The sequence below is a fragment of the Pygocentrus nattereri genome, chromosome 2 (genome assembly GCF_015220715.1).
Source record: "Pygocentrus nattereri isolate fPygNat1 chromosome 2, fPygNat1.pri, whole genome shotgun sequence".
Lineage (NCBI taxonomy): Eukaryota > Metazoa > Chordata > Actinopteri > Characiformes > Serrasalmidae > Pygocentrus > Pygocentrus nattereri.
The window spans coordinates 395,001-405,365 of NC_051212.1; the positions used below are offsets into that span (position 1 = coordinate 395,001).

A 10,365-nucleotide genomic window follows, 5' to 3' on the forward strand; every position below is an offset into this window, starting at 1 on the left:
GTGCTGAGAAGTGGTCTGTGGTCCCACCTGCAGAACCACTCCTTTATTGAGTGTGTCTTGCTAATTGCCAGTAATTTCCACCTGTTGTCTGTTCCATTTACACAACAGCTGTGAAACTGACCGTCAGTGTTGCTTCCTAAGTGGACAGTTTGATTTTACAGAAGTTTGATTTACTTGGAGTTATATTGTGTTGTTTAAGTGTTCCCTTTATTTTTGAGCAGTGTAGTTTTCCATCTGAAAGTCATTTGTCTCATTTTTTGGGTCTCTCACACTCGAGCTTTGATCTCCGAGTGTCAGTACTGCTGGAGTTCAGTAAATATCACAGCTGTTCACTGTCAGTTTTTGCTGCGGAGCTGTGGAGCCTCTTGGCTTGAAGGCCGAGACCGCGGTGTCACCTGAAGCACCCGGCTGAGCGAGGAGCGCCGTAGGCGGAGCACACAGAGAGCCAGTCTCCATGCTAGGCTAATGGACAACAGCTAACCCCAAGAGACTGGCCTCTTTTCTGCTCTCTTTTCCCTGTTAACTCATTAACATATTAGTCTGACAGGGCTCCCCTGACAGTAAACTGGACTAACTTAGCTTCCGCTCTGTGGTTAGCTTTCGCTCTGTGGTTAGCTTTCGCTCGGTGGTTAGCTTTCGCTCTGCGGTTAGCTTTCGCTCTGCGGTTAGCTTTCGCTCGGTGGTTAGCTTTCGCTCTGTGGTTAGCTTTCGCTCTGTGGTAAGCTTTCGCTCGGTGGTTAGCTTTCGCTCTGTGGTTAGCTTCCTTTCTGTGGTTAGCTTCCTTTCAGTGGTTAGCTTCCACTCATGGTTAGCTTTCGCTCGGTGGTTAGCTTTCGCTCGGTGGTTAGCTTTCGCTCTGTGGTTAGCTTTCGCTCGGTAGTTAGCTTTCGCTCTGTGGTTAGCTTCCTTTCAGTGGTTAGCTTCCACTCATGGTTAGCTTTCGCTCTGTGGTTAGCTTTCGCTCTGTGGTTAGCTTTCGCTCTGTGGTTAGCTTTCACTCAGTGGTTAGCTTCCGCTCTGTGGTTAGCTTCCGCTCTGTGGTAAGCTTTTGCTTGGTGGTTAGCTTTCGTTCAATGGTTAGCTTTCACTCTGTGGGTAGCTTTCATTCGGTGGTTAGCTTTTACTCTGTGGTTAGCTTTCACTCTGTAGTTAGCTTTCACTCTGTAGTTAGCTTTCACTCTGTGGTTAGCTTTCATTCAGTGGTTAGCTTTCTCTCTGTGGTTAGCTTTCTCTCTGTGGTTAGCTTTCATTCGGTGGTTAGCTTTTACTCTGTGGTTAGCTTTTACTCTGTGGTTAGCTTTTACTCTGTGGTTAGCTTCCGCTCTGTGGTTAGCTTTCTCTCTGTGGTTAGCTTCCGCTCTGTGGTAAGCTTTTGCTCGGTGGTTAGCTTCCTTTCAGTGGTTAGCTTCCACTCTGTGGTTAGCTTTCATTCGGTGGTTAGCTTTTACTCTGTGGTTAGCTTCCGCTCTGTGGTTAGCTTTCTCTCTGTGGTTAGCTTCCGCTCTGTGGTAAGCTTCTGCTCAGTGGTTAGCTTTCGCTTGGTGGTTAGCTTCCTTTCTGTGGTTAGCTTTTGCTCGGTGGTTAGCTTTCACTCGTTGGTTATCTTTCGCTTGGTGGTTAGCTTCCTTTGTGTGGTTAGCTTCCTTTGTGTGGTTAGCTTCCTTTGTGTGGTTAGCTTTCGCTTTGTGGTTAGCTTTTGCTTGGTGGTTAGTTTTCACTCCATGGTTAGCTTCCTTTGTGGGGTTAGCTTCCGCTCGGTGGTTAGCTTCCGCTCGGTGGTTAGCTTCCTTTCTGTGGTTAGCTTTCGCTTGGTGGTTAGCTTTCGCTCGGTGGTTAGCTTTCGCTCGGTGGTTAGCTTTCGCTCGGTGGTTAGCTTTCGCTCTGATTGGCTTTCCAAGTGTCCACCTGTAGAGATCCATACGCCCAGATGAATGTATTTGGAGTGATGTTGTGGTAACAGGTGAAGGTTTTAGTGTGTAATAGTTAACTGTGTGTGTGTGTGTGTGTGTGTGTGTGTGTGTGTGTGTTAGGAATACTCCTGGTTTGTCTCTGCCCACTGTGGACGGTCAGTGTCGTGGTCAGAGAGAATGGAGTTTATTAATGGCTGGTATATCCTTATCATCATCAGCGATACCCTCACTGTTTCTGGATCAGCACTCAAAATATTAATACACAGCAAGGTACTCACTCACACACACACACTCACACACACACACACGCACACACACTCACACACACACACACGCACACACACACACACATATATATATATATATATATATATATATATATATATATATATATATATATATATATAAATTGTGGACTATTCTATTGAATTAGTTGAAACTGTGTCCCACAGTGAACAGAACTGTTTATAAATCTGTAATCAGGCTTCAGATGTTTACAGGGCTCTGATCTGATGATGAATGTATGTGTTGTGTTGCAGGAGCTGACGAACTACAATGTGTGCAGTATTTTGCTGGGCACTGCTACCATCCTGGTGTGGATGGGAGTGATGCGTTACCTGGGATTCTTCCAGAAATATAATGTAAGAGATTCCACAGCATGAGGAAAAGAATGATAAGAAAATCAAAAAGTCTGAAACATTAACGGATTTCCTCTAAAGTGATAGTTTGGTGAGAGAGTATCCTTAAAAACAAAGTTCTAATGGATGCATGAGCTATTTTTTAGTGCATGGGGCACATAGGAAGGCTGAATGTGCAGAGCAGCTTTAATTAGAGTAATCCGACACTCGGGAGTCATCAGAGGCAGATGATCAGAGAGCAGGAGGGAGATCAGAGAGCCGGAGGGAGACCAGAGAGCCGGAGGGAGACCAGAGAGCCGGAGGGAGACCAGAGAGCAGGAGGGAGACCAGAGAGCAGGAGGGAGACCAGAGAGCCGGAGGGAGATCAGAGAGCAGGAGGGAGATCAGTGAGCAGGAGGGAGATCAGTGAGCAGGAGGGAGATCAGTGAGCAGGAGGGAGACCAGAGAACCAGCAGGTGATCAGAGAATAGACAGGTGGGTAGAGAGCAGGCAGGTGGGCAGAGAGCAGGCAGGTGGGCAGAGAACAGACAGGTGGGCAGAGAACAGACAGGTGGGCAAAGAGCAGGCAGGTGATCAGAGAACAGACAGGTGGGCAGAGAGCAGGCAGGTGGGCAGAGAACAGACAGGTGGGCAAAGAGCAGGCAGGTGATCAGAGAACAGACAGGTGGGCAGAGAGCAAACAGGTGACCAGAGAACAGATAGGTGGGCAGAGAGCAGGCAGGTGATCAGACAACAGGCAGAGAGCCCACACAGCTAAACCCCCAACACAGAACTTCCCAATAAACACACACACACCTTAAAGTAACCAACAACAACAATAAACAACATGTAGTCCCTTTGTCAGAAGGCCGGTTGCATAGCCATGCCTCCAGAGTCTCTTGGAGCCAATAAGTAGTGGGTCAATACAATATTAATTAATTATATTAATTAAACACATGCCATCTCCTCTGTGGTCCGCACTGCCCTCACCCACCTGGAGAATAAGGATTCTTATGTCCGGATGCTCTTTGTGGACTTGTGGACACATCTGCCTTTAACACCATGATTCCCCAGACCCTGGCTTACAAACTCCACACACGTGGACTGAGCACCTCCCTCTGTAATTGGGTCCTGGACTTCCTGACTAACAGGCCGCAGTCTGTGAGGATCCACAACATCTCCTCCTCCACCGTCATCCTCAGCACCGGCTCCCCTCAGGGCTGTGTGCTGAGCCCCCTCCTGTTTACACTGCTCACATATGACTGCTCAACCGTCCATCCAGGCTGTCATATGGTAAAGTGTGCGGACAACACGGCAGCGGCTGGATGCATCCCAAATAGTGAGGAGTCTGGCTATAGGCAGGAGGTGGAACACCTGGAGAGTTGGTGCAGTGAGAACAATCTCTGCATCAACGTGAAGAAGACAAAGGAGATGATTGTGGATTTCAGAAGGGGCAACACCATCCCTCCCCTCCCCCTACATGTCAGAGGTTCTGCAGTGGAAGTGGTCTCCAGCTATAGGTATTTGGGCGTACACCTAAGTAACAATCTCACCTGGAGTAATAACACTTCCAGCCTGATCAGGAAGGCACATCAGCGCCTCTACTTCCTCAGACGGTTGAGGCGTGCTGGACTCGGGAGCTCAGTCCTCACCTCATTCTACAGATGTGTGGTGGAGAGCGTTCTGTGCTCCAGCATCACCATGTGGCACGGAAGCTGCTTATGCAGCAGAGAGGAAAGCACTGCAGAGGGTGGTGAAGGCTGCACAGAGGACTGTTGGAGTCAGCCTTCCCACCACCATGGACATTTACACCTCCAGATGCAGGAAAAGGGCCACTGGCATCATGAAGGACCCCACCCATCCAGCACACACACTCTTTTTCCCACTCCCCCCAGGTAGAAAGCTGCAGAGCATTAAGAGTAAAACTACCAGACTGAGGAACAGCTTCTTCCCTGAAGCCGTGAGACTCTTAAACTCCAATTAGACGTCACTGGAACGGCACTTCATGTCCACTTATTTATCTCTGCTGCTTTACTGAATCAGTGCCTCCACTATATCACCCCTCCACTATTTCACCCCTCCACTATATCATCCACACATGTCACTTTATACATTACCAGTATTAAGATGTACACCTTCTACCTCGTACTCATACTGCTGTGGTCCATGCTGCTGTTATCTGTCCTCCCCTTTATGCACCTTCTATTTATTGTTTATTGTTTTTCACTTTGGGAGTTGACTGGACCGTGAGTACAATGTTTCGTTCCACCTCATGTACCAGTTGTGATGTGAATGACAACAAAGCCCTATCTTATCTTATCTTATCTTAAATCACTGAATGGTTGAACAGCTACATCAGCCTTGTAGCTCTAGCTAAAGCTAATAAAGTGAACTTCAGACACTCGTTCAGTTTGAGGGGCTAAACTTGAGGAAGTCCAGTGTCACTGAACTCCTTCAGACACTCGTTCAGTTTGAGGGGCTAAACTTGAGGAAGTCCAGTGTCACTGAACTCCTTCAGACACTCGTTCAGTTTGAGGGGCTAAACTTGAGGAAGTCCAGTGTCACTGAACTCCTTCAGACACTCGTTCAGTTTGAGGGGCTAAACTTGAGGAAGTCCAGTGTCACTGAACTCCTTCAGACACTCGTTCAGTTTGAGGGGCTAAACTTGAGGAAGTCCAGTGTCACTGAACTCCTTCAGACACTCGTTCAGTTTGAGGGGCTAAACTTGAGGAAGTCCAGTGTCACTGAACTCCTTCAGACACTCGTTCAGTTTGAGGGGCTAAACTTGAGGAAGTCCAGTGTCACTGAACTCCTTCAGACACTCGTTCAGTTTGAGGGGCTAAACTTGAGGAAGTCCAGTGTCACTGAACTCCTTCAGACACTCGTTCAGTTTGAGGGGCTAAACTTGAGGAAGTCCAGTGTCACTGAACTCCTTCAGACACTCGTTCAGTTTGAGGGGCTAAACTTGAGGAAGTCCAGTGTCACTGAACTCCTTCAGACACTCGTTCAGTTTGAGGGGCTAAACTTGAGGAAGTCCAGTGTCACTGAACTCCTTCAGACACTCGTTCAGTTTGAGGGGCTAAACTTGAGGAAGTCCAGTGTCACTGAACTCCTTCAGACACTCGTTCAGTTTGAGGGGCTAAACTTGAGGAAGTCCAGTGTCACTGAACTCCTTCAGACACTCGTTCAGTTTGAGGGGCTAAACTTGAGGAAGTCCAGTGTCACTGAACTCCTTCAGACACTCGTTCAGTTTGAGGGGCTAAACTTGAGGAAGTCCAGTGTCACTGAACTCCTTCAGACACTCGTTCAGTTTGAGGGGCTAAACTTGAGGAAGTCCAGTGTCACTGAACTCCTTCAGACACTCGTTCAGTTTGAGGGGCTAAACTTGAGGAAGTCCAGTGTCACTGAACTCCTTCAGACACTCGTTCAGTTTGAGGGGCTAAACTTGAGGAAGTCCAGTGTCACTGAACTCCTTCAGACACTCGTTCAGTTTGAGGGGCTAAACTTGAGGAAGTCCAGTGTCACTGAACTCCTTCAGACACTCGTTCAGTTTGAGGGGCTAAACTTGAGGAAGTCCAGTGTCACTGAACTCCTTCAGACACTCGTTCAGTTTGAGGGGCTAAACTTGAGGAAGTCCAGTGTCACTGAACTCCTTCAGACACTCGTTCAGTTTGAGGGGCTAAACTTGAGGAAGTCCAGTGTCACTGAACTCCTTCAGACACTCGTTCAGTTTGAGGGGCTAAACTTGAGGAAGTCCAGTGTCACTGAACTCCTTCAGACACTCGTTCAGTTTGAGGGGCTAAACTTGAGGAAGTCCAGTGTCACTGAACTCCTTCAGACACTCGTTCAGTTTGAGGGGCTAAACTTGAGGAAGTCCAGTGTCACTGAACTCCTTCAGACACTCGTTCAGTTTGAGGGGCTAAACTTGAGGAAGTCCAGTGTCACTGAACTCCTTCAGACACTCGTTCAGTTTGAGGGGCTAAACTTGAGGAAGTCCAGTGTCACTGAACTCCTTCAGACACTCGTTCAGTTTGAGGGGCTAAACTTGAGGAAGTCCAGTGTCACTGAACTCCTTCAGACACTCGTTCAGTTTGAGGGGCTAAACTTGAGGAAGTCCAGTGTCACTGAACTCCTTCAGACACTCGTTCAGTTTGAGGGGCTAAACTTGAGGAAGTCCAGTGTCACTGAACTCCTTCAGACACTCGTTCAGTTTGAGAGGCTAAACTTGAGGAAGTCCAGTGTCACTGAACTCCTTCAGACACTCGTTCAGTTTGAGGGGCTAAACTTGAGGAAGTCCAGTGTCACTGAACTCCTTCAGACACTCGTTCAGTTTGAGGGGCTAAACTTGAGGAAGTCCAGTGTCACTGAACTCCTTCAGACACTCGTTCAGTTTGAGGGGCTAAACCCAGTGAGGTGATGATTGTGATTTTATGGCATGTGCAGATTCTGATCCTGACCCTGCGGGCGGCGCTGCCCAGTGTAATCCGCTTCTCTCTCTGCGCTGTACTGATCTACCTCAGCTACTGCTTCTGCGGCTGGATCGTCCTTGGACCTCACCACGAAAACGTGAGGAACACAGCAACAATATACAGCACATATGATCATCATGCTCTGGTCTAGATGCTTACGTGTGAGTAGCTGAGACGATATATTTTTCAAAATAAACATTTAAATGAAAACAGCCTGTAAGCAGTGTTAGCCTGTGAGGATATTCTTCAGTCCTGATGGAGAACCATCTCAGGTGTTTCCCTGTCAAGAGAACACCAAAGCTCCTTTCACAGGTGCAGTTTTACCTGGAATTTACTGGTAGTTAAACATTAAATCAATCCTAGTTACCTTTATGAGACCTAGTACACACATGGGAAACTGCTTAAGCAGAAGCTGGTACATTATCTGGAAACACAAAGACATCCAGATTACAGCTCAACGTTTCTGTGAGGTTTTCTTAGTTGTTTTGTGGAATTTCCATTTTTTGTAAATGAAATGGACGATGCAGTGTCCAGTTCTACTGTATTCTAGACGTTTAGTAATATACAGCAGAGCGGAGATAAGAACACAAATACCCCTTAATTACTAAGGTGTTATTTTGAAATTGTTCTTGTCTTTTTCAGTGTGTCAAAGATGGACAGAGTGGTTGTTCTGAGCTTAATTTCATTAAAGATTTCATTGGAAATCTGAATTTAAACAAAAAATCTGAATGTGCTCAATTTAAATCTGTATCCTTCCTGATGTCTGAAACTGAATTCTGAACTCAAATTGAACGTTAAGGTCAGTAAGACAGCATGATAAAATCTGTTTTACAGTTCTATGGTTGATGATGTTCAAGAACGTCTGAAATTCATCATCATCATTATCATCATCATCATCATCTTCTTAACCTGCTTGATCCAGATAGGTAGCAGTAGGTAAAGCAGAGAATCCCAGACGACCCTGTCCCCCGCAACTTCCTCCAGCTCATTACAGGTCATCCGGAGCTGCTCCCAGGCCAAACAAAAGATGTAATCCCTCCAGCGGGTACTTGGAGTCTTGTCCCAGTAGGCCATGCCTGGTAAACTCCCACCGGGAAGCATCCAGGGGGCATCTGCGCTGCTCCCGGATGATTGAGCTCTCCGCACTGTCAGTGGATTGTAGCCCCCCACTGTGCGGAGAAGCTCATTTCCACTGGTTCTATCAGTGATCTTTCTTTCAGTCATCACCCACAGCTCATGACCACAGGAGGGTCGGGATGTAGACCGACCAGTAAACAGAGAGCTTTGCCTTATGGCTCAACTCCTCTTCACCACTGCAGTCTGGTACAGTGACCGCATTACTGCTGCCGCCTGTCCCAGCCTGCGGCCGATCTCACCATCCCTCTTCCCATCACTCACCAACAAGACCTGAGATATTTAAACTCCTCCATCTGGAATTCAGTTTCTAGAAAGAGTTCAGTTTTTCTACTAATTCAGACTCTTTTCAAAATAACATCTGGGAGTCTAGCAGGCAGAAACAGTCGAACTCTGAATCTCTGCAGGTAATGCGACTTCCTGTGGTGGTCCTATGGTACTCCTGTGGTGATCCCGTGGTTTTACTGTGGTAGACCTGCGGTGGTCCTATGGTACTCCTGTGGTGATCCCGTGGTTTTACTGTGGTAGTCCTGCGGTGGTCCTATGGTACTCCTGTGGTGATCCCGTGGTTTTACTGTGGTAGTCCTGCGGTGGTCCTATGGTACTCCTGTGGTGATCCCGTGGTTTTACTGTGGTAGTCCTGCAGTGGTCCTATGGTACTCCTGTGGTGATCCCGTGGTTTTACTCTGGTAGTCCTGCGGTGGTCCTATGGTACTCCTGTGCTGATCCTGTGGTTTTACTGTGGTAGTCCTGCGGTGGTCCTATGGTACTCCTGTGGTGATCCCGTGGTTTTACTGTGGTAGTCCTGCAGTGGTCCTATGGTACTCCTGTGGTGATCCCGTGGTTTTACTCTGGTAGGTGTTTCCGATAAAATGTCCAGTGAGTGTAGGTACAAGGTGGTGGGGGAAGGCAGGGGACAGGAAGATATTCTGTTTTCGATTGCTTTTACCTGTTAGACACCCAGACGTAATTTTGCAAGTGAATCTGAAAATATGAATTCATAAAAATGAAAATAAGGTGAATTTCACCTCGGAGCTCGGTTTCAGATGGCTCGATTCAGATTCAAAACATTCAAATTCAGATTCACGCATTAACACTCGTGTTCTAGCTAAGTTCCTCTCTCTTCTCTCCGCAGTTCCGCACCTTCAACATGGTGGCGTACTGCTTGTTCTCCATGATTAACGGAGATGCCATCTACTCCACCTTCACTAAGCTGCGCGAGCGGAGCTGGGTGGTGTGGCTGTTCAGCAGGATCTACATCTACAGCTTCATCTCCATCTTCACCTACATGGTTCTTAGCCTCTTCATTGCCATCATCACCAACACCTACGAAACCATCAAGGTGAGACTCTGGAGTTCAGTGTTCAGTTCAGCTCCTGACATCCCAGCAGTGCTTACTGTGTGAACAAGTTCCAGTTCTGTTTTAGGATGATCTCGTCAATCTGCCTTTACCGATACTGGGAAAAGTTTTCAACCCCCCCCCCCCACACACACACACACCTCCCCATGTGAAATTACTGTGGGAGTGAAACACAAAAGATCAGATGTGTGTGTGTGTGTGTGTGTGTGTGCACGCAGCAGCAGCAGCAGGATGGCGTGGTGTTCTCAGAGCTGCAGGCGTTTATAGCGGAGAGCAGGAACGCTTCATCATCCGGAATGGACGACTCAGATAAAGAGGAGGATTCACCAGGCTGCCTCTGCCTCTGTGGCGGCGCAGACTGACTCACACCACTGCACGCCAAACTACTCACCAACTACACACCACCTAAACAGGCCAACTACACGCCAAGTACACACCACCTACACACGCCAACTACACGCCAAGTACACACCACCTACACACGCCAACTACACGCCACCTACACACGCCAACTACACGCCAAGTACACACCACCTACACACGCCAAGTACACACCACCTAAACACGCCAACTACACGCCAAGTACACACCACCTACACACGCCAACTACACGCCAAGTACACACCACCTACACACGCCAAGTACACACCACCTAAACACGCCAACTACACGCCAAGTACACACCACCTAAACACGCCAACTACACGCCAAGTACACACCACCTACACACGCCAAGTACACACCACCTAAACACACCACCTACACACGCCAAGTACACACCACCTAAACACGCCAAGTACACACCACCTAAACACGCCAAGTACACACCACCTACACACGCCAAGTACACACCACCTAAACACGCCAAGTACACA

General features: G+C 47.9%; 1 protein-coding gene across 4 annotated transcripts in view; it reads left to right on the plus strand.

Moving 5' to 3' along the window:
* The window catches only part of mcoln3a (mucolipin 3a), an 18,912-nt gene extending 8,929 nt beyond the window's left edge, over positions 1 to 9,983 (plus strand). For 2 of the 4 annotated variants that reach the window (XM_037532286.1, XM_037532298.1), the window contains exons 8-12: positions 2,031 to 2,180; positions 2,450 to 2,551; positions 6,971 to 7,093; positions 9,266 to 9,472; positions 9,709 to 9,983. In XM_037532286.1, coding sequence (XP_037388183.1) covers positions 2,031 to 2,180; positions 2,450 to 2,551; positions 6,971 to 7,093; positions 9,266 to 9,472; positions 9,709 to 9,852 — 726 coding nt within the window. In that variant the 3' untranslated portion in view covers positions 9,853 to 9,983. Of the gene's footprint in view, positions 1 to 2,030; positions 2,181 to 2,449; positions 2,552 to 6,970; positions 7,094 to 7,638; positions 8,009 to 9,265; positions 9,473 to 9,708 lie in introns of those variants that run through there. The other 2 variants (XM_037532289.1, XM_037532305.1) reach the window with 2 other exon arrangements.
* Positions 9,984 to 10,365: the final 382 nt, after the last annotated feature.